The sequence below is a fragment of the Xiphias gladius genome, chromosome 7 (genome assembly GCF_016859285.1).
Source record: "Xiphias gladius isolate SHS-SW01 ecotype Sanya breed wild chromosome 7, ASM1685928v1, whole genome shotgun sequence".
In the NCBI taxonomy this organism is placed as follows: domain Eukaryota; kingdom Metazoa; phylum Chordata; class Actinopteri; order Istiophoriformes; family Xiphiidae; genus Xiphias; species Xiphias gladius.
In genome coordinates, this window is record NC_053406.1 from 26,659,033 (window position 1) to 26,682,669 (window position 23,637).

At 46.9% G+C, this 23,637-nt stretch overlaps 3 protein-coding genes across 3 annotated transcripts in view; 1 reads left to right on the plus strand and 2 right to left on the minus strand.

The window, feature by feature from the left end:
- mindy4b (MINDY family member 4B) overlaps nucleotides 1-6,065 on the plus strand; it is a gene marked incomplete at its 5' end in the record, with an annotated part of 14,316 nt that extends 8,251 nt beyond the window's left edge. The window contains 8 exons of the mRNA XM_040131321.1: nucleotides 1-91; nucleotides 1,638-1,803; nucleotides 1,910-1,975; nucleotides 2,211-2,281; nucleotides 2,890-2,962; nucleotides 4,007-4,183; nucleotides 5,255-5,462; nucleotides 5,527-6,065. The exon at nucleotides 1-91 is cut by the window's left edge and continues 7 nt beyond it. Of these exons, the coding sequence (XP_039987255.1) occupies nucleotides 1-91; nucleotides 1,638-1,803; nucleotides 1,910-1,975; nucleotides 2,211-2,281; nucleotides 2,890-2,962; nucleotides 4,007-4,183; nucleotides 5,255-5,462; nucleotides 5,527-5,669 (995 nt within the window). The remainder of the gene's footprint in view (nucleotides 92-1,637; nucleotides 1,804-1,909; nucleotides 1,976-2,210; nucleotides 2,282-2,889; nucleotides 2,963-4,006; nucleotides 4,184-5,254; nucleotides 5,463-5,526) is intronic.
- On the minus strand, nucleotides 5,636-11,229 carry tsen34 (TSEN34 tRNA splicing endonuclease subunit). The gene is made up of 5 exons (XM_040131322.1): nucleotides 11,063-11,229; nucleotides 9,492-9,749; nucleotides 9,274-9,412; nucleotides 9,096-9,158; nucleotides 5,636-7,438 (listed from the first exon to the last, which is right to left on the minus strand). The coding sequence occupies exons 2-5, from the start codon at nucleotides 9,738-9,740 to the stop codon at nucleotides 7,230-7,232; spliced, it is 660 nt and encodes a 219-aa protein (XP_039987256.1). The 5' UTR covers nucleotides 9,741-9,749; nucleotides 11,063-11,229; the 3' UTR covers nucleotides 5,636-7,229.
- Nucleotides 11,230-11,916: 687 nt separating this feature from the next.
- On the minus strand, nucleotides 11,917-22,569 carry eif2a (eukaryotic translation initiation factor 2A). The gene is made up of 16 exons (XM_040130463.1): nucleotides 22,463-22,569; nucleotides 20,596-20,665; nucleotides 20,402-20,473; nucleotides 20,018-20,136; nucleotides 19,555-19,654; nucleotides 18,296-18,378; nucleotides 17,709-17,782; nucleotides 17,475-17,619; nucleotides 17,249-17,365; nucleotides 16,665-16,821; nucleotides 16,379-16,463; nucleotides 15,415-15,747; nucleotides 14,535-14,648; nucleotides 14,165-14,278; nucleotides 13,974-14,039; nucleotides 11,917-12,704 (listed from the first exon to the last, which is right to left on the minus strand). Exons 1-16 carry the CDS (start codon nucleotides 22,488-22,490, stop codon nucleotides 12,645-12,647), a joined length of 1,737 nt encoding a protein of 578 aa, XP_039986397.1. The 5' UTR covers nucleotides 22,491-22,569; the 3' UTR covers nucleotides 11,917-12,644.
- Nucleotides 22,570-23,637: the final 1,068 nt, after the last annotated feature.

Here is a 23,637-nt window from a genome sequence, read left to right on the forward strand (position 1 = left end):
CCCGGGCCATTCAGATGGTCGTCCAGGCTCGTATCATTAAACACCTGCTATTCAGCCGTAATAGCAGCTCAGATGGACACATGCTGCACAGGTGAGGACAGACGACACAACAACACCTCAGTGTCTTTCTTCATTACATCTTCCTGTTTACGACGTTCAGAGAGACGTTGATACTTCTACCTGTTAACAAGGTGCTGACACATGATGGAAAACAAACCTCCAATGTGATAGTTTGAAATGGAGTCTGAAAAATTATCATCGAGCTTAATCAGACTCTCAAAGTATCATGCTGACGTCACTATAACGAGTTCAGACAGGGCAGAAAACATTAAGATTTTCCAAGACCAACCTCCTGCTTCAACATTGACCTACAGTTCTTCTGTGCAATGAGGGATGATAACCGACATTTCAGGTGTGTCCATTTTTTAAGGCTTATCCATCTTAAGATGGCAGCAGACTTAATCTCTAACTATGCTTTCTGCATGTAAGACGCCACGAGGGTCCACAGGACACAACTTCCTTCGTCTACCTGTGTCTGCAAGGGTGCGAAACATACACATGCAGCCCACAACATATGACCGTACTCACTGCTTATGAAGCTACCCACTGTAATACAAACAGAACTTAATGCGTGGACACTGTCCTGCTGGCTGTCCACACCTGTGTCTTTTTTGGGGTTTATCAAGGCCTGTAGCAAGGTAGCCCAGACGTCCTTCTCTCTAGGCAAGATTTCCGGACACTTTAGAGGGACCCCAAGGTTTTCCCAGACCAGATATGATATACAGTATGAACCTTCCAGGGTATTCTGCGTCTGCCCAGGGGCTGCTCCCAGTTGGACTTGCCCAGAAAACCTCCAAAGCATCCAGGACGCATCTTGATCCAATGTCTAAAATGTCTCAAGCCAGTTCTTTTCACATGAAGGTTCCTTCTGGATGTCTGAACACCCTGTCCTTAAGAATGAGCCCAGCCACCTTGCAATGGAGGCCTTTTATCTCCACTATCTCATAGATTGGAATATAAATCCACCCATCTGTTTTCCACTACTTATCCAGGTCCAGGACATAGTGACAGCTGTGTAAGGAAAGGTTCCCAGTTATGTCTTTAAGCTCTTCTTGTGTGTTCTGGGTCGGCTCAGGGTTCCCCTTGCACTTGGATGTACCCAAAAAAAACCTACTTAGGGAGACGCTGAGAAGGAATCCTGCTGACATGGCTAAAATGACAGAGAAAGTTTCATCTGAGTTTACAGCTCAGCCCAGTCACCCTGAAAAGGCAGCGGGCTCAAGCTGATTGTATCTGCAATCCTACTCTCGACCACATCTGAAGGTTGGAACGTAAATCGACTGGCATGTTGAGGGCTTGGCCTTGAGAATCAGCTCCCTCTTCCCCATGACAGTCTGGTACAACGTCCACGCTGCAATGTTCATGTCCACGTAATATTGCGGCTGCAAATACTAGTTTCAAATAAAGTGAGTTAGATAATCTGACTAACCTGTCCAACCTGTGTGACGGCTTGTGTTTCCTGACCCTTCAGGCTTCTTTTAGTGATGCCACCATGTAGCCAGAACTCACCTGAGCTGCTGTAATGAACTGTAAGGTGTTTGTTATTTTGTCCCCCGTCTTTCCCCCCTCTAACTCAGTCTGACTGAGATAGGACCAAGGGATCAGGAGAGGGCGTTGGCAGCAGCATTGTCCGACAGCCTCTGGTTGGCCGGCCAGGAGGTCAGTGCCACAGTTACCTTGGTAACCGAAGACTACTGCATCACTCCTCACCTGGACTACAAACTGGACAACTTCACAGAGAGGGTACCAGACAGGACTGACAGAGATTTCCTTATTTGCTGAGTCGTCAATCTGCCTCCAGCCACGGTCACATGACCCTGGTCATATATATTATGTACGTGTCTTTCAGTTGCAGCTGTTCACATTTAACGGGAAAGACGACGTCAGGAAGTTCATCCTGGAGCACATACAATGTGTGAGTAAATCCAGGAAACGCCTTGGCGTTTTTTGATCAGTTAGATCGTCACTTTTCAATTATCTCATTAGTTTTGTGTGTGGTCCGTCATCACATCTGCACCTATGGTGGCTGGTTTATTTCACTGGCAACACACAAGCTGCATTCATCGGCTGCAAAATTAGGAAAACGACCAAAACTGGAAATACTACTTATCCGAGAAATGAAGGGACGGCCACTTGTTTTGTTCTTATAGTTTAAGGAGGAGGGGAGTCACGGAGTCATCCTGTTCCTGTACAGCCTCATCTGCTCCCGCACAGTCGACAGGTAACAAGACTGAGACCTTAAGGTGACGTTTGCGTACCCTACAGGCTGCTGTGTTCACTACACCTTACAATATGATAGGGTTAGAACAAAACATACAAACTTTGACAGGTTTACTTTGTGGTAACACTTTTCACACAATAATTAGTCAAATAAATAATCTGCAAGAGATAGAGAGCCGGACGTCCAGTAAGTTAGTAAGTAATGTTGTAGGAATGAATTTGAAAGCACATACGTTCCTCCATTTTGCATTGAAGAGAATAACAATAATCTACATAACTCATGAACAACAGGACATGTTTAAACCAGACCAACAGTACATTTTACGAACACCATACACCTTGATTTTCAAATAATTACCAATGGAATATTTAAGGTTTTCACACTTTTTCAGGCTTCATTTTGAATAAAAACATTACAGATCTACACAGCAACAGTACAATAAACTTAACGTGGTACTTAAAGTACCAAAGAGTTTAAAAGCTCAAATTTAGACGCACAGAACTGCGAAACTAACCGTAAAAGCTCAGACCCTAATAACCAAGTACAATCCCAAACATACAAACTTGCACTAAAGGAAAAGAAACCATGTGTCCTCCTCTTCCTCACAGGGTGAAGGAGGATCTGGACTCTACCACCTCCCACCTGCTTTACCTCAGTCTGGGCAACTTCGTCTGTCGTCAGGTTAGAAGCTCACCTGTCTCAGGACACAATCCTACCTTTATGAAAACCTGGTTCATGGTTTAACACAGATGTGAATTCAGAGGAGAGTTCAGGAGTCACGATTCACAACAGTCATGTAGACGTTCTTCTGTCTAAAACGGGCCGTACTAAGAGGTTGTGATGTGTTTCTGCTTTTGTAGAATGACTCTACATGTACGGCACACAGACACCAAAACAAAGTCTAAATGAAATATTTTACTAACAGTATCAAGTTATCAGCAGTAAAGCTGAATGGAATTTGCAGAAAATCATGTGAAACAGGCAACAATAGTTCCTCTATTCATTCTCATTAATTCTTTGATTTAAATGTAAATATCTTCAGGCCATATCTAATAACAACAGCTTGTGAACATTTGTTCCCCAGCCTGTAACAGACAATATAATACAAACACTGATTCTTCTAAGATGTCTAGATACGTTTCCAGGCTTCATTCAGGGTTCCTACACGCAGTGGAGGGCAGAGTACACACAGGTGTACTCAGCATCTCAGCCAAACACTACAAGTCATTTCACTGATTAACACAACTTCATTAAAAAGTGACAAACCCATCAGCAAATTCCTTTACGTAGGACTTGGTTGGAATAAAAACCTGTTCACTTGTGACCCTTGATTGCAGACAGTTGCCAGTCCCTGTTCTAGGGTACTTTGGGTTCTTTGACAGGTTCTTCAAAGGTTCCTCCAGGTTGTCTAGAGTGCCTGTACTATACTCTAGTTTAGCCTTCTTAGAGTTCCTTTACTGTATAGCCGCTAAGGTTTATCCAGTGTTCTTTAAGGGTGCCTTTGAAGTTCCTGATCCTCCTCCAGAGTATATGTTGGTCCCATAAGGCCTCAGAAGAACAGGACTCCAAAAATTCTGTCTTCACAAGATGATTTCAGTGACTTGAACAGGAAGAACTTATCTCTGAAGTGAAAACATGTACACTTGTGGTCCTCCAGTGCACGTGGTTGTGTATTTGTAGTATACTGAATAAAAAGCATAGTATGTCTCTCCTGTGTCTCTGCAGGCTTTGCTGAACCTGCTACTGACTGGCAGGGCTAGTCCTCATGTCTTCAATGGGATGCTGTACTTTGGGGAGGACGGTCTGCCTCTGGAGCCCCCCTTGCAGGGCATCCTGAGCCGCAGTGATGTGGGATATCTGCACTGGAGCCGAGAGCAGGTGGAGAGAGACAGACTGCCTCAGGTAGAGTCTTTGTACTTCTTACTACCACTACATCAGATACAACAGACTGGAACAACAGGAAAGCAGCAAATTGTGTAAGTACAGAACAGGCACAACCACAACTGGGACTGGGACTACTGATGTTTGGAGCAACCTGGCACCTTTTAACAACCACTACTGCTGTTACCGTTAAGGTGGAATTACTTGCGTAATAGTATACAATAACAATGGAGTTATAGTTGACATAAACAGTGTCTGATTTTCCTGCAACACTAGACAGATCTATCATACGTGATCCGGCTGTACCAGGGTAAAGCACTATTGATGAGAGAACAGCCTCATCATGGGGCATCTGCTGGGTGAATTACTGCCTCTCTTTTTCCCCCCTTAATATTAATGGTTTTTTTTTTTTTTAATAATATGAGCAGAGCTCGTCTTTATTTCAGGTGCACGGACCAACCTAAACCATAAATCAGTGTTGGAAACCCTGTTCAGTCTTTCATTCACTTTGACACAAGGTGACAATGAGGAAAATAATCACGTTTACGTTGTTTGGTCCACTGTGATAGAGAGCAGTGACTATGTTGAGCTGAAGGTCTTTTGTCTTCACGCTCTACAGTCTCCACCAGCATCAGGAAGGTGCAGGAGAAAACACAAACTGACCAATCAGACTTCTCGTTTTCTCCATGTGGTATCCGCATCGTTTTGTCAGGTGTTGCACGTCAGCTGCGACATGGATCCGTGTGAACCTGCTGGTGTTTTTGCTGTGCGAAGATGCACATGAACTGGGTGACTGTACGTCGCAGACCCTCACAGACAAACCGACACTAACAACCCCCTAAATCTCAACGACGACAACAACCAGATTCAACTCCTGTCAAGAAACAGGGTTGAATCCGGAAGAAACCATGGAAACGTAAAACTAAAAATCCACACTAATATTAAAGAAATGCCTCAGACCGCCACCTGTGCATGTGCCTGGGTGATGCCTGGAAAAGCGTGTTCTAGGGTTGTGTTAGCGAAATCCAGCTTTACTTCCACTTCCACCGGCAGTATAATCTCCTCAGTACTGTGCCTGTGTTGTGTCTGTAGGTGGGCAGCATGCTGAAGACGCCCCGGTTTCCAGTCTGGGTCTGCTGCATAAACAGCAGCTACTCGGTTCTGTTCAGTCTGAACCGCTCGCTGCTGTCCGACTGGAAGACGGAGCATCTGTTCCACCTGTACTACTACAACGGCCAGAACTCACAGAAAACCGCAGCCAGGCTCACCGTCGGTGAGGACCACAGTCATACTGGGTCAGGTCTGTTTGGGATCCTGTTCACGTCTAATCCAGTATCTGTTTTATTGGTTTGTTTTCTCGTCAGATACCCACTCCCACCACTGGGAGGCGTCATCCAGAGACTCAGACGGAGATCCAGAGAAAAGGTTTCCTTCACTGGAAATGACCATCAGGACCAAGTGGGACGGAGCGGTTATCGACTGGGACCAAACTTTACCTTTCTACTGAACATCTGAGAGAAAGGTTTCACCAGCCGATGGTCGAAGGGTGGATCCAGACCTGATCTGCGTTAAGACGCCCCTCTCTGTTTTTATGATCGATAATCAATGAGTAGAAAAGCTGTACAGCCTTCTGTGAGCAGCATCACAGCTTCAACCACTCAGCGTTGGTGGGTGGTCACCAGACCCCCAATGGGTCCAAGACTTTAACCTGATCCAAAACGGATCTGTGGAAAATATACCAGGACCTACTCTGCATAAACTGAGTGGACCACAGAGACCTTTACTTTCAATGCCGGTTCCGGTCCACGACAGTGTTTTAGGCTGTTTTAAGTTTTCCACGAGTTAAAGAGCTGTGATGACTAGAACTATAAAGAGTCTGGTCTAGACCTGCTCTACATGAAAAGTGCCCTGAGAGAACCTCTGTTATGATATTAGCGCTTTATAAATTAAATTGAAGTGATGTGATACCGGGTGCAAGTGTGTCTGCTGATATTACAGAGATACATTAAACACTTTTTATGACACATTTAGACCAAGAATAACCCGAAGGCTCATTTTTCAGGAGTTTCCTGGAAGCTGGCTCAGGAAGAACTTTATTTCTGCGAGTCATGAAACAACTGTTTTCTACAGGATCGTATCATTGATGTAACACGTTTCAACCTCTTAACTATGAATGTTGTTTTCCCTCCATCTCTGCTCATCATCTTTCAGATCCCCATCAGTTCTTAAATCCCTCTTTTCAGACTGACATTGATTTAAGCTCAAATATGACGACTTGATTCTCAGAGATCCTCCCCGATACTTCATCGCACTCAACACGGTTTCTAGGCTCTTCGTTCTATTATCGTATCCATGAAAAATGGTTTGTGTCGGGTGAAACTAAACCATGGGCCCCTGTTGGCCCCAAATCATCCCACTCCGTGTTCATTAGAACACAGGTACCCACCACCTGCAGTGCACACGGAGTCTTCACTGGATCATGCCTCGAGTCCCAGAGAACAACCAGTGATCCTGTGCTGCAGAGCCTGGCACGAGATTTTGATAAAACTGGATTCTGGCCCCACTGTAGGACTGTCATTGTATGTTTTGTTGTGTATTCTGAAACAAATGAGCAGCTATTACAGTTATCGCACACTATTTGAACCACAGCGAACCTGATTCCGGAGCCACTACCGACATTTAGGAATCCAGCCTCGTCTGCTGCTAAAGGAAAACAAAAACCAGATTCAGATTTCGCTCTTCACAACATCCGTAATGTCTTCTGGATTTCACTGTCAGTCGGTTCTTCTCAGTTCCAGAGAGTCAAACCTGCTCAGTTTACTTTTCTCTTCAGTATTTAAACCACCTCCGATCTCAGTCTGTGGTCCTAAACCAAGGTGGGAAGACCAGCAGGGATCCTGGGAGAGGTTCCTGGAGTCCGTTAACGTCTGTTTTACTGTATTATAACCGTATCAGACGCTGCAGACCAGCAGGAGCAAACAACAACCTCCTACCCGTTTCAAACTTCACATTCGAGACCCCGTTCGCCGCTGCCGACCCTGCTGTCTCCAGACCAGCCCTCAGTTCTTTACACCATCCCGCTCCACTGTAATGAAGTGTACAGCACTCCTCCGTCCGTCCCCGGTGAGCAGAGCAGGACGGTCTTCTTCACGTTGGATCCTAGACGAGCCACAGCGAGGACGTCCAGCAGAGAGACGGACTCGTCCAGAGAGAGACAGACGGCGATGAAGTGGGCGTGGAAACGAAGAGGGTCACCTGAAGAAGGAGAAGATGAAGAGAGAGATGGTCAGAGTCTAAGCTGTCTGAGACCTTCAGTGGGTCTAAAACAGCTCTCTGTCCATTTCCTTTAAAACCCTTTCCTGTTGTCTCTGACATGTTCCGCTTCGTCTTGTTTAATCACGTCCTTCAGGTTCAAGTCTCCTCAGCTGAACACAGTCACCTACATCTTTCACTAAACCACAGCAGGTGAAGCCGGAGTTTACAGCTGGTTAACGCCGTCCTGTCAGAGACAGAACCACAGCACGTCCTACAGTCCTTTTACTCTGAAGACGGACCACAAGCAAAAGACGTTTGTTTGAACCGTAAACCTCCATTTAGTACTACTGACAGACGGAGAGACAGACAGAGGGAGAGAGAGATTTTGATTTTTAAAAAAACATTTATTAAACCCACATCATCGTCACATCATCACCCAAAGACCAGAAAGAAAAAATAGCAAAACAGACAAACAAAAAAGAAACAAAGAACTGTCGCCCAAACGGTCGGCCCTGGCGGATCCGCCCGGCAGTGCCTCGGCCCGGTCAGGACATCCAGCCGTTGCCTCGGCCCGGTCAGGACATCCAGGACATCCAGCCGTTGCCTCGGCCCGGTCAGGACATCCAGCCGTTGGCCCGACCGGTCAGGACATCCAGCCGTTGCCTCGGCCGGTCAGGACATCCAGCCGTTGCCTCGGCCGGTCAGGACATCCAGCCGTTGCCTCGGCCGGTCAGGACATCCAGCCGTTGCCTCGGCCGGTCAGGACATCCAGCCGTTGCCTCGGCCGGTCAGGACATCCAGCCGTTGCCTCGGCCGGTCAGGACATCCAGCCGTTGCCTCGGCCGGTCAGGACATCCAGCCGTTGCCTCGGCCGGTCAGGACATCCAGCCGTTGCCTCGGCCGGTCAGGACATCCAGCCGTTGCCTCGGCCGGTCAGGACATCCAGCCGTTGCCTCGGCCGGTCAGGACATCCAGCCGTTGCCTCGGCCGGTCAGGACATCCAGCCGTTGCCTCGGCCGGTCAGGACATCCAGCCGTTGCCTCGGCCGGTCAGGACATCCAGCCGTTGCCTCGGCCGGTCAGGACATCCAGCCGTTGCCTCGGCCGGTCAGGACATCCAGCCGTTGCCTCGGCCGGTCAGGACATCCAGCCGTTGCCTCGGCCGGTCAGGACATCCAGCCGTTGCCTCGGCCGGTCAGGACATCCAGCCGTTGCCTCGGCCGGTCAGGACATCCAGCCGTTGCCTCGGCCGGTCAGGACATCCAGCCGTTGCCTCGGCCGGTCAGGACATCCAGCCGTTGCCTCGGCCGGTCAGGACATCCAGCCGTTGCCTCGGCCGGTCAGGACATCCAGCCGTTGCCTCGGCCGGTCAGGACATCCAGCCGTTGCCTCGGCCGGTCAGGACATCCAGCCGTTGCCTCGGCCGGTCAGGACATCCAGCCGTTGCCTCGGCCGGTCAGGACATCCAGCCGTTGCCTCGGCCGGTCAGGACATCCAGCCGTTGCCTCGGCCGGTCAGGACATCCAGCCGTTGCCTCGGCCGGTCAGGACATCCAGCCGTTGCCTCGGCCGGTCAGGACATCCAGCCGTTGCCTCGGCCGGTCAGGACATCCAGCCGTTGCCTCGGCCGGTCAGGACATCCAGCCGTTGCCTCGGCCGGTCAGGACATCCAGCCGTTGCCTCGGCCGGTCAGGGCCTCCAGGCGGCCCCGCAGGGCCTCCTCTGAGGTCCCAGAGCCTGAACCTGAGGGGACCGGGACCAGAACCAGGACTGTCACATAAGATTACAGGTACAGGTACAAAAGGATCATGACTACTGATCTGCATCTGGTGAAACGTCGTCACGGTAACACTCTCACCTGTGTGCGACGAGGTCATGGCTCGGAGCAGCGCTGACTTCCTGTCCTCCAGAGCGAGGACACTCTGCTCCTCGTAACTCCTCTGCTGCTCCTCCTCGTACTGCTCCACCCGCTGACGGAGCTCGACCCCTCCGACATCCTGCTGAGACCAACAGTAAATCAAACACACCCTTCTCCATCCTGACTGACCCGGTTACCCGCAGAGTGGGTCAACTAACCTGGTCAGCGCCCGGTAACGCGGCAGCGGCGTGGCGTTCGGTCAGCAGTCTCTCCTCCTCTGGCAGCAGTAGCAGGGGTCTTCCCAGTCGCCCGTTCTGTCGGGGGGTCCGGGGCAGCGAACCCAGCAGAGCCCCCACCAGACCCTGAGACCTGACCGTCTTCAGGTCCTCCACCCTCCACAGCAGGGCGGCCCCGTCACACAGACCGAGACCAACGACACGAGACGAAGACGGGCCCCGCTCCTCCATCACCGGAGCCTGTGGAGAACGGGGCGGAGCAGCCAAACTGGTCAGCTGATCAGACACTGATCGGCAGAAACCGATATCTAATCACCAATAGCTCAATCTTCGTGTTTTGGTCAGAGGTAGGGAGGGATGTTGTGGACACGTCTCGGACCTACACCAACTACCATAGTCTGATCTCATCCTCTCCCGGATCTCGGAGCCACAGGTCTGATCAGTTACTGCAGGTGTCAACTGATTGATCGGTCGATCGACAGACGATCAACCAGCAACTACTTCTAACTCATTGACTTGTTTCAGTGATTTTTCAAGTAAAACTGTCAAACTTTTTCTTTGTCACACGAGACAATAAACTGAATAGTATTTAACATTTCATAGCATAAACGATCCATCAAGAAAACAGCGGGCAGATTAATCGATGATGAAAACAATAATTAGTTGCAGCCCTAACGCGGATGTTCTCCTCGATCATTCTGAGGACGTCCACCGTCTCCTGACACCACTGTCCAATAGTCAAACAATAACTTTCACTGTGCTACAGCAGACACACTGTGAACTCAGCCAGTCCGGGGTATTATGAAGAAGACCGTGAGATGCAGCTGAAAGGTCAGAGAAAAGACGTTTGAGTTGATCTGATGGCAGTTACCGGTCTTCATCACGCAGGTGTCGGGAGTTCACAGACAGACTCCTCAGTATCTGAGCAGTTTTAGTCCAGACACAGACTTCACCCGGAGCAAACACTCCCGTAGTTTATCAGTCACGACGGATTTCTGTTGATCGGTCAGAAAATAAAACAACGACGACGATGATGACGATGACGATGATGATGATGATGATGATGATGATGATGATGCATTATGTTGAGAATTCACAGTCACAGAACAAGCTGCTGTTCCCGCCGGTTCTCCTCATCGTCCCCGAGCTCTGTCGACATCAGAGTCGGGGCGAGGTGCGGTAACCGACGCCGAACCACCAGACCCCGCATCAGAGAAGGATCCTCCGGGGCTCCACATCGCGCACAGACCGGAGGTTCTCACTGTGTTTACCCTTCCTCCCTCGGGACTGACATGCAGATGTCTGATGTGATGTCGTGAACTCAGTTACCCATCATTCCTGGTGAAGTTAACGTCCACAAATCTTTCATGGTTTCACTGTTGAGGTCGAGCAGCATGGCCCCCTTCATTAAAGATGGACTCTAAAACGGACTGAATGAATCCCCGTATCCCGAGTCAGTCAATAAACCAGACAGTTAAACCACCAGCCCGTCAGTCAGTTAACCAGTTAACCAGTTAACCGGGTTAGTCGCTAAGGTTCGGGTGTTAGCTTACCTTGCTGTGAACACACGTGTAGTTTCCTCTCACTCGCCGCTCCACGACATGCCGTAAACCGGCCCGGCTGTAGTTTAGCACTGTTGTTTAAACTACAACCACGAAAACACGGAGACACGGCCTTTAAACAAACGAGTGGACGCTTCACCGCTCAGCGCTGAGTCTGCGTCCACCGGGTTAGCTTGAAAAATATCACCGTCGCATCCCGGCTCAGCGGGTCTCCAGGGACCGGAGCAGGCGGTTAAGCGGGACAGACGCGCCCCGCTCAGTTTAACCGCCCGTGAGTGGAGAACAAGCGCACACAAAAAAACACCACCACAGGCCAGTGTAACTAGCCAATAGGAGCGCAGAACCCTTTGATTGACGGCGGAATCAGCCATTGTCAGGCCGTAGAGTCCCCTCTGAGTTCAGGTCATAGACTGAAGCTTTCTGCTGAATTTAATTTATTCATTTTTTATCTGCTGTGGTTTAAATCAACCTACTGAACCGTTAAATTAAAAAAACATTTAATCTGATGTTTTTCTTTTTAACAATGTGAAACTTTGAACTCGGAGTGTGACAGTTAAGTGAAGACGACGACCTTTGGTCCTCTCTAACGTTCTCTGTGATCCATCAGTTCAAATGCGGATATGTCTGAACACAGCTGCTGTCAGGAACCTGATAAAATACAGATGTTATCAGACAGCTGTCTGTCTCCCTCCCCAGGGAGTTTAACTGAAAAGAGTTTGAAGAAGAGATTTACTTGTTCTCAACCACCTGGAGACTCTGGACACTGATGGGTTTCACATGAAACCCGAGTTTTGACGTTCAGACGCTTCACCCGAACGCAGAATCAATCATTCTTGAACACGCTGTGACTTGATTACAAACTGTTTATTTAGGTTTAGTTTGATCCAAAACCTCTGAACTAACAGAACTTGTGTGACTCTGTTTATCTGCTGACCGGCTGAGTGGAGAGAAGGCTTTTATTCTGAAAGAAACACTGTCAGAGGCTTCAGCATCTGTACAGATGTTGCACAGCAACAGGGTTCAATGGACTGCTTTATGTGTGTCTCCCACACAAACACACACACACACACACACACACACACACACACACACAGTTTCCACTGTGTTAAAGGAACAGTGCAACACTTTGTTAAATCCTGAAACTGTTGAACTGCTCCTTTAAAAAAGACCATTTCCTCCAGCCTGTGATTTTTTTTTTTTTTTTTTTTTTCACACTCAGCAGTTATTTGGTGACAAACTGTTTGTTTCCATTTTTGTGAACTACATTTCCCAGAATTCCTTTGGAAAACCTCCGGAGGCATGGGAAAGAACCGATCGCAGGCAGATGCATGAAAACAGAAATCTAACTATCTCGTCAGTTCACGACTGTGTGGGTGCGTCCACCATGACCACGCCCCCTCATCACCTGTCCTCAGGTGTCTGTCAGGTGAAGGAAAACTGAGGAAACTTAAAATATTTCAGAAACAGATGCAGCCTTCAGTCTGATTAAGTGCAATGCACCCCCCCCTCTGAGAGAGAAATGGACTGTGGGATTTGGAGGCGTGGCCTGTAGCTCCTTTAGCGCCCCCTACTGTCAGATCTGCAGCTCCGCCAACTCCTTCAGCAGCTGCTCCTCCTTCTGCATCTTCTCCAGCTGCAGAAAACACACAGAGTCCAGGTCAGTCCAGGTCAGCAGCAGTCTGACTCGATCACTTTTTATCTTCCATTGATCAGTTATCAGTAATGCAGTGGAAGCCTCTGGTGTGCAACGGGTCAGTGTGAAACAGTGAAAATATCATTTTACCTGTTTAGAAATAATTTGAACAGTTTCTGTTCATGTGGATTCATTATTCTGTCGTATGTGTGTGAAGGATAAACGTGGTTTTGTCTTTTGAAAGTTTTTGTCTTCTGAAAAAGGAGCTGCTGAACAGAACTGGCCAAACAGAATTACAGTATCAGATTCCTTCACCTTAAATCGTCCAGAATCAACTAGAACCCAGGTCATCGTAGTCGAGAGAGTGAGGCTGCAGCGTTTCAGTACTCAGGTCTTTTACTTTGCTAAAAGTACTTATACCGCAATGTGGAAATAAGGGCCTGCAGTTTACATTTTACTTACAAGTACCAGAGGTAAAAGTACTGTGGAGAATTTTGCCCATTTCAGAATCACATACAGCGTATTATGTTATTTGATTATACTGACTGATGCACTCGTGTGTGAAGGCGGCGCTCGCTTTAATGAGCTGATATCCTGCTGGGTAGTTTGTGAATCTACCCCGTGCATCGATGAAGTTTTATACACATCCTCATTTATTTGTTATATTTATATTATAGAATTATTTTAGGGTTCTTTCTTCATTTAACACACTCGGTGCGCTGACAGACCGCTCTCCCTGTTAAATACAACAGATTATTATTAAGTCACAACTTTGTTCCCTCAACATTACAACTCTACTCTTAAAATATTTCATTTTTATTCCTGAAGTATGTATTTGTCCTCTCACAGTGGCCAAATACTCCAGTCCGAGTGCTACCTGTCCAGTCCAGCCCAGTCCAGGACAGGACATTAAATTAGCCTCTTGTCACTGCAGTTGCCGAAATCGGTGCTGAGATGATTCTTTCCGCAGTTTGTTCAGACAAAGTTAATCATGTAAAATAAAAATTCGGCTCTTGCTATTTGGAAATCGCCCTCTTTAAAATCACATTGTTGAGGTGAACTTATTAACCTTTAAGCCGTCATCACCAAAGAAAGTTAACCAAAAATATAAAATGTAAGCTTCTAAACACTAACTGATGGATTCTGCCTCTGCAGGGGCATTTTCATGGAAATGAACTCCAACAAATGGAAAAAGGGAAAAGACGTAGAGGTGACGGAGGACAGAAGAATTATCAGCAGAGAGATGTGTCATGAAACAGCGGAGGTCACCTGGTTCTTCTGCAGGACTTTACCAGACACCTGCTGCTCCTTCAGCTCCTCGATGGCTTTAAGTTTCTGAAACGCACAAACACACACAGACACCAATGACCACCAGTGACCAATCACAGCACGGAACAGAGCTGACCCCCGTCGCTCAGATGACCCCTGTTACAGGTCACGTGACCCGTCCTTCTCTTCACCTTCTTTAAATTCTTTATCTTCTTGTCTGTCTCCGGGTCACCGCTGGTCTGCTCTGATGGGCTGTTGGTGACGGGGGCGGGTTCAGGCGGAGCTTCGGGTTCAGACTTTGATTCCTGCAGAACCGAACAGAGTCAGAGATCAACATGCAGCCGACATGCAGGACCAACAGCCGTCTCCACATCAGCATCGCATATATTTATGTCTTGTAAAAACGACCAGGGTCTTAGAACAAAACGAATAAAGACTGTCGGTGCTGACGGCGGCTGGTTGGAGGGACGGGGGACGGGTTAAAACAGGTGGGTGGGGTGACGGCGCTGCGAGTTTGAGTTAACAGGTGAGTGAGAGGAACAGGTGAGTGCATCAGTTCACCTGTTTAGCTGCTTTCTTAGCTTCTCGCTTCCTCTGATTCTTCAGGGCTGATTTAGAAAGACTCTTCTCCCCCGAAACACCTGGACGCATGTTCTGAGGGGGCTCCTCCTCATGCTGACAGACAGGCAGACAGACAGAGAGAGAGAGACAGACAGTAACAGGTCAGACAGAGACAGACAGACAGACAGACAGGTACAGGTCAGACAGAGAGAGAGAGACAGACAGACAGGTACAGGTCAGACAGAGAGACAGACAGACAGGTACAGGTCAGACAGGTGAACAGTAGCCTCAGGTGACACTGTTTTTCTCTGTGGAGCAGCTGAAGCCAGAGGAGCTGCTGGATCCAGTTTTCTTTAGACGATCTCCTCAGAGCCTCTGATCTTATTTTACAGCAGGAGGTGAGGAAGTTCACCTGGACCACAAAGACCCTGAGACAGCCGCTGGAGGGCGTCATGCCAATATAAGCAAAGAAATTCATCAAATCTACGAAAAATGGCAGAATCTCAGAGTAAAGTGACTCAATAATGATCGTTTTTATCACGTGTCTATTTTTAGTTTGCTATTTACATTCAAGTTCGTTCAAATTAAGGTGTTGAAATTATCACTAGGTTTATTCTTCTTATTGTTTTGTGAGGAAAAGCAGAATATCTGTGAATTGTCAGACAGAACTACTCGTCTGTGAATGTCGTTTGTTCCTCGGAGAATATTCCCAGATGGCTCGTACGTTCCACTTCAAAACTAATCAGCTCGTACGACGGGTTCTTACATGAGAACAGCTCACTGGGCTACGTTAGCGCTCTCTCTCATTTAGCTACTTCTCTGCCTTAAAGTCAAGCTAGCAAAGTAAACCCTGTGATCCTGTTTAGGGTTCTTTCCTCACCAGTTTGGCGCTGGGCGTGGCCGGCAGGTGTCTCAGTGCAGGTGGGCGGTACGCCTGGGTGGGCGGGGCCTGCGTGGTCCCCAGCTCGCTGGGTGCCGCCTGGTACTTCACGGCCCGCTCGGGGAAGCTGCCGTCAGGGAACGGCTGCCAGCGGACCTCCCACAGCTCCGAACCGGCCGCCACGTCCCATTTGTGCAGCACGGAGCCGGTGTAGTGCCAGATCTTATAACCGTTACTGACCCGCAGCCGAGGGGAACAGGTCGCCGTGACGACGTGTTCGCCGTCAGGACACCAGGAGAAATGCGTGGCGTCTGGAGCCTGCGGTTTGGACACCTGAGACGACAGGAGGAGTTAGACCGAAGAGAATCGGTTCGGTTCCGGGTCTGAGGAGTCAGCCGGTCTAAATGCCACAGACTCACGTAGTTCAGAAACACCCTCATCACTTCGTACAATGCAGACCATAATATCCCTGAGGTCAGGACCTGTGCAGACCTGGCATGAGAGACTCTGATCACTGCCATGCCTACACATGGACCCCTGTACAACACACATACTGTTCTAGTTCATGTTCACTTGTGAAGCATAATCCCTCAGAAATGTATCGTCTGGGTTTCATTTAAGTGCTTTACGTGGAGATGAGACGTTACGACAACAGATTTAACAGATCTGATCGTCCCAGGAAAAGGGGGGTCACAGCAAATACTGATCTGATACAGGTTTTGTCTCTTTACTGCACTTTGGATGAAGTTCACTGAGAAATTAAAACTATTCATGAATTTATTTCTGAAAACATCCTCACTTTATTTTTACTGCCTGAAACATTTGCACAGTTGCTGTAGTTTGTTTCTCTGACGTTTCTCAGACGTTTGCAGGTGACATAACATTGGTTCTTTCAAACTTTCCCTCAATGAATAAAGACACTGTGATTCATCTGCTGATTTGTGCTGCTGCTGTTCCTCCTCACCTGTTTGTATTTCTTCACGTCCCAGACCTCCATCTGACCCCGCAGGTTCCCAAAGCCGGCCAGGACCAGTATGTGGCCCTGAGGACTGGAAACAGGCAGGATTATGATCCAACAGGACTGTGTGAGCTACTGACTACTGTCCGCATGCCTCTGTTTGGTCCTGAACACCAGAAGAGGCTCAGCTACTGAAAGCTGAACCTGTTGCGTGTAAACTGACTGTGTTTGTAGAGAGAAGTTGTGCCACTGGTAGATGTGACCCTTGAGGGCAGAACAGGTGTGTTCTCACCTGTAGTAGGCGGCGTTTCTTGGTCCAGTTCCGAAGTCAAACACCGGGTCACATTTGAGGTTGAAGATGGTGGCTTTGGCCGGCATGAAGCCGTAGACCACACAGAACTCTGCCGAGTTCGGACTCCACGCCACGTCGTAGATCGGGCCGTTCTTCACTGTTTCAAACACAGACAGAAGAACGTGTCAACAGAGAGACGTTTCCTCCCGAGTCCTGCTGGGTCTCTGGACTAGCTTGGGCTCCGTTGCCCTCCGTTCCTCTGTGTATTTTCTTATTGAGGGTTTAATGCATCAGTTTTTCTGAAAAGCTGGAGTACGTTCTTGAGGGTTTTCTGTCCATATCCTGAGCGATAAATGAGTAACTACTGCTGAGCTGGACACAACATTTGCTCGGGGCCTGTGTCTACAGGAAGAAGTGGAATGCCAAGTATTTTGTTTCTCAGAGTCAAAGCAGCAGCTGACACAGAAACAGCGGGAGCAGCAGAACGAGAGGTGGTCAGAAACGCTTTGTGTGAAACCCGCAGCACTAGAATCAATACGACCTGTCCAGCAAATACATTGATAAATAACAATGAGAGTACTCACGCAGCTGAACCAGAGCGGTCTCTCCGTTAACAGCGAGGTAATGCAGCGTCTGCTCTCCATAATATGAAGCTCCAGTTTTATCCACCTCAGTACTCGCTGTCACCAGAACCGCCGAGGCTGAGAGAGAACAATGGGGTTTAAAGGAGGGCAACAGAAACCGGTTCCTGTCTGAATTTGTTGAACACTGAGTGTGAAATCAGACTATGTTTCTCTAAACTTCTTTAACCTTTCCTGTTCCACTGCATGGTGACTCTGTCGGCCTTGAAGAAGCTCTTGTTGGCGAGCGCCGCAGTCAGTCCTCCCAGCACCGGGTACTGGTACAGACGAACGAACGAAGGGGCGCCTTTAGTGCCTGGGACGTAGACGGCTACCTGGAGGGGACAAACAGGGCACAGACGTGAGGAGACGGACGGACTCAGGTCTGACAGACTCTCAGCTGGACAAGGCTGTGGTCCCTCACCTTGCTGGGCTGACCTCCAGGTGACAACGCAAAGTCAGAAACTTTCTGCATGTGAAGCTTGTTGGCGATGGTGTCTGAAAACACAAACACACTGCAGACGTCAGGTCCTGGTCTCATACCGAGACTCTCTCAAACCAAAAGAAAACTACAAGCATTACTGCGGCTTTCACTCGTCTGACTCAGTGTTTTAAGTTTAAGAAAGTGACAGATGTCACAAGTAACAAGAGACGGGAAGAGACATTTTGGTTTCTGCTGTGACACATAAAGTGTTTGGGTGAATATAGTTTATATTAGATCTTTCAGTATCAGTGTATTTGTCAGCTGATCAGTAACAGACTTTTTAAACTTTCAAATACCAATATTGTTGTCAAGATAATAATGGAGAGGGCTGAGATCCACCAATCACTTTCTCTACGTGATGTGGCTTTGTGGCACAAACATTGTTGTTTGTACCTGTGGTCTTAGAGTCAAGCATCATATATAACTGGAGTCCCAGAGTCTGATAGATGATCTTTCCCTGCACAGGTGGGTCTTGACCAGAAAGCAGCAAAATTCAAACTGCGCTATAGTTAAATCTGGTTTCTTACTGAAGTCGTTGTTCTCGAAGAAGTGCAGCTCATTGTTGACGCTCCTCACAGAGATCTTCTCGTCATCAGACCAGCTGGGACACCTGCAGACGGCCACACACACCTTCAGCCTACACAACACTGCTCCATTACACACCACACCATGTAAATAAGAGGAACGAATCTGCTGCTGTGCGCCGGAAGGCTCGTCTGGCTCACCTGGATACAAGGTGGGACCAGAAAAAATCCGTCATCACATTCACTACTCTCATCTCCTTTAAAGTCAGGACTCTTCCTGTCATGACGCTCTGCAGAGTTGTCTCCTCAGAGGACACTTATACTGTAGTTGTTGGGATTGATGAAGAGCCTGCAGTCAGCACAGTGATCCTCACAATAACCATCTGCCGTTAAACAGCACTGCAGCGCCATCAATAAAATGAAAGCATGTTGTGTTTTCTTGGATTTCTGGAATTATCTTTAAAGTTTCAGTCATTCTGGATTTAGGAATAGTTCCCGTTAGATCCTCATATTGCGACATAACAGTGATTCTGGTATTGATCCGCAAATAAATCAGGATTTTTTGAAATAACACTCTTTTGTTTCTGAGGAATAACGCTTTCAAATTTAATCTCTACCACATCATGTCGGTGATCAGAGGCTCACAGGCCTACCTGTACCGGTCTACCTGTAATTAAACATGAGGAGCTCCAGGTGTCAGTTTGGCCAAACTCGCTTTACAGATGATGGGGTGCGTAGTGGGGCGCTTTTTAACGGAGAGATTAGTCTTAACTGATGTAGGATTTTTCATGAGACTGTGTGAACTGTTGATTTACAAGAGGTTCCTGTGGTTGTTTCACAGCCGTCTGATGCTGCTGCAGCTCTGCTGTTTCTAACTGTGGTTGGACAGCGACTCCTGTTGGAGACTGCAGGTGGAACAGACACCTGCTGTTAACAGACTCAAACGGGAAAGGAGAGGTCATCAGTACAGACGTCCTGCTAACGGTGGAGGGTTACACAGTTCACATCTTTACTCTGTCTGGCTGCCATTAATGTCATAGTCAGGTGAAGCTTTATTTTACTTTAAAGGAGGGTGTGTGATATTCCGGAGGTTTGTAGGGCTGTGATATCACCTAATAAAGTGAACAAAATGTTGCAGAACACAGGTGAGCGGACCTGCACCCGACCCCACCCTCCACTGCACCTCATCCCCCGCCGTGGTGCCGCCAAGTCACCAAGGTACGGGAGTAGACCCCCAGTGTGCTCATTGTGTTCAGACTGACCAGGAGTCGACCTTCTTCTGGTACAGAGCTTTGATCAGCTGACCGCTTTGTAACTCCCACAGCTGGAGGTTCGCTTCGCCCTGAGGACTGTCCTGACTCTCTACAACACACACACACACACACACACACACACACAATATAATTAGACTGCTGAGGCATCAGAGGTCATTCAGCCACACAACAAGGACAGTTCAGAGACAGCACTGTTACAGTTACAGTGTTCAGAGACAGCACTGTGTCGTCTCAGCTCATCTCGTGTTTCAGATAATCTGACTATCTCATCAAATGTAGTTTCATCTCATCTCTGATTGGCTCAGACCTCACTTTGTTTAATCTTAATCTCACTCCGTCTCATGTTTTTTCATCTCATCTAAGGTCATTTCACGTCATGATGTCATCTCAACTGTCTCATTTTGTCCTATCTTGTGTCTTAATCTTGTCTCCTGTCATCTCAGTATCTTACTGCTGTACGGTTGCCAGGTGACCAGGATGCTGTTCAGAGGGGAAAACTCCAGCAGGGCTGTCTTTGGGAGGTCAAAGGTCGACACAATGGAGCTGTCTGAGGATTTCACCACAGAGACACTGAGAGACAGATGGGAGGACAGACAGAGTTTAGTTTCAGATGAAAGCAATTCAAATACACTGGTTCTATAAAGGTGAAGTCTGTCAGAGGTCTTAAAAAAGCAGACCAAGTATTTTTTCAGTGAACCGACCCTTTAAGTTCTAGGCCGTATTATTGTCTCACAATCCTCTTTTAGCCAGCCTTCTTATGATGTAGATTTATTTATTTCCTTGGGTTACACTGAAGGAACAAATTATTTAGATTTGTATTAATGTTGGTACTGACGTGTGTCCGTTGCACCAGCCGAACAGCGTCCCGTCTCTGCTGAAGGTGGCACACCTGCCAAGCCGAGAGTCCCTGAGACACAAACACAGAAACACCACTGTCTGTCTACTGTTTACATCAGGGTAACTGTGGCTAGAGAAGACGTCTCAGTGAGGCTCTGTGATGAAGATGAGGATGGTCTGAGGTGTCTTTACCTCGGAAAGGAAGAATGCTGCTCACACTGTGGAGGACCACAGAGCAGAGACGTTCCATCTGATCCACGCACTGAAAAGAAACACAAATTTAAAAAGCTTTATCTAAACCAGCTGGTTCTTCCTAACACTCGTCGGTAAAGAGAACACAGCCAGAAAAATTGATGAGAGAGCTCATCTCCGCTTCTTCTACTATGAGATGAGCTGCAGCAGCATGTGCCGTCTGAGCAAACGCTGCAGCTGCAGTTTATAATGCAGACCACAGACCAAACTGAAAACTAATGATGACGGTATAAAACGACATCAGCTAGTGTCATGGTTTTCAGAGACCGCTCTCAGGTTTGAAAGATGAGGACCTCTATTTGTCACAAGCAGCGTAGTACAGGTGCAGTGAAATGTTTCTCCCTGATAGTCTCCAGCTGAGCTAACTAAAATGTAAAAAAAGCAAACTAGATAGAAATATATAAACACATACACCATTAAACTATACAGAGTCCTGACCAGACTCTGCCTGTCAAGGGTCCAGTGGTTGCTCAGCTCAGCAAACACAACCCTGCAGGGATTTCTGCTCCTGGAAAGAGCAGCCCCCACACCAGCCAGTGATGCACCCAGTGAGGAAAATTCTCTGGAGCTCCGCAGTAAAAAGTCTTCAGGATGTGGGAGGAACTTTGAACATCCTGAGCTGCCTGAGCTGGTGGAGTCTTTGCCGGCCATCAAATGTGCACTGTCAACCACAGTTTCCAACCCCGTTGACCGACGTCTGTCCCACAGATCTAAATGCAGATGTCGCTTTAGTCACTGTTCCTACTGAAACACCGGCCAGTTGAGCAGTCTTTGAGACTGAAGCTGAACCCGCTGACGGGGTCACTCAGATCTTGTCCTCTTGATACAGAATCAGGATCAACTGGGCCTGCTCAGCATTTTTCTACCTGCCCCGGAGCGTGATGGGATGTTAACTGCTTAACTGTACCATGCAGTGCACCTGTTTCGCCACTCATTTATTCAGGTGAAACAGCCGTTAAACCTCTGGATAGTACGGTTTACTTCCGGCCCGTCAGTTATTTTCGAGGTTCGTAAAATCGTCTCTGCCAGGCGAGAGCGGACAGCGCCCACTTCACCAGAGAGCTATTTTATTTATTTTATTTTATTTATGCCGAATCATCCCAAAGACTCTGTTTATTTAAGTCAAATTAACAACAAAACCTTTGCTGTAATATCTATTCTAGGATATCCTAAGTTTATCAGGGTCGCTGACAGTTGAGTTGAGCTAAGGTCTCTTACTTTGATAATTAGTGCGAAACTCCCTTAAGAAATCTATTAATTTGAGATATCCATGTTTACCGGCTGAGAAGTCTGTCACATAAAAATATACTTAAGACATTTCCGGTGCCCATACCTGACTCTTTACATCGGCATACATATGATCTTTCAAACAACGATTACTATGGTGGCTTTCAACCGTACATTTCCAGCTCGTCACTTATATCTGCTGTCCCGAGATAGTCGGTGATACGAGCACGGACAGTATGATCAAGTTTAAGACTATACGTCTCGTTGGATCGTTACTTGTGGATTTTATTTATGCCGAATATATCACAAGACTCTAAAGATCTCAATGAAGTTGTGTTATTTTTGTTTCAGGACGTTTATTAATTTGTCATAAACAAACCAACTAAAATTGGCTTGACTTTACACTGAGTTTGGCGTAACCTTTATACTACCTAAAAAACGGGAGAAGATCACGTTCGCTGACGATTGAGTGGCGGGTGTTTAACTTTCAGCCGGTAGCCGCAGGTATGCGGTAACATGTCGGTGTAAATAATTTAAAAAGGGACAAAAACAGAGTTGAATGAAAACTGAAATTACCCACCTGCGAGCAGCGGGACTGGGGGCGCCATGTTTATGTGTGCCGGAAGAAGAAAAAGCCGTGTCCCGGAAATACGTAAAAGCAAGAAGAGGCGGGTCGCTCAGTGCCACATCAGCATACAATCAGTTATTTCTTTAAAACTCGTCGTCTAAAAACTAAATCTAAAAATTAAATAAATCATCCTGAGGTAAAATGTACCATTTTATCGCAAATAAGGTGTATTGTTTTCAGTAAAAAAACAAATCTTGTTTTAAAAAATATTTAAACTCTAAAGCTGCGTAAAGTTGTTGTGAGATAACTGAGGGTGAAAGAACTTCCGTTTTCAAACTAAAAGCAAATAAAGAAAAAGTTTTAACATACAAAAAAGTAAGGATAGAAGTTATGTCAAATATTTAATGTAAAATTATACTGTAATGTTGTAATAAACGCCATAAGGTCAATGATAGAACATTATATAACCCCTCTAAAACATCACTGACCAAAATATACTTTAATTTTAATCATGACAAAAATCATAAACAGTAGAAATGGAAGATACAACCAAAGCGTGCATGTGTAAATTAAAGAAAAAAAGAAGAAAACAATTAAGAAAAATATATATTAAATAAAAAATAAAAACATAAAGGCAGATTCAATTTCAACTGTTTCCAGATATTATTAAAAAAAATAATTGTGTAGATGCTCTTTTTGTTTTTATGATATTGTAAGGGAAAAAATGTAAAGTCTTGAAGGGATATTTTAAATGGTTATAACATTATAATGAAACTAATCTTTCGGTCTTTGCATTCAAAAAACATGCTGTCATCTTTAACAGACACCTGTAAACAGTGTTTATATATATATATATATATATATATATGCACGTCAGGTGTTGGGGAACCAGGACACCCTGATTAAAAATGGGCTACTGGAACAAGACATAGATGGAGCAGGGCAGAGAATAGGGATCTGTTGGAATGCTACTATACAAGTAACCCCGATGAGAGGGGCCACATGCAGAGATTGTGGGATATATGGATGCTTCGAAACCCAACATCTAAGCTGACAAAGAAATGAGGAGCTAGAAAAGATGTGGGGAGTAAAGGCAACAGTGGTGCCAGTGGTAACTTGAGCACTGGGGACTGTGATCGACAAAGTGGGAGAATGGCTCCAGCAGATTCCGGGTACATCATCTGAGG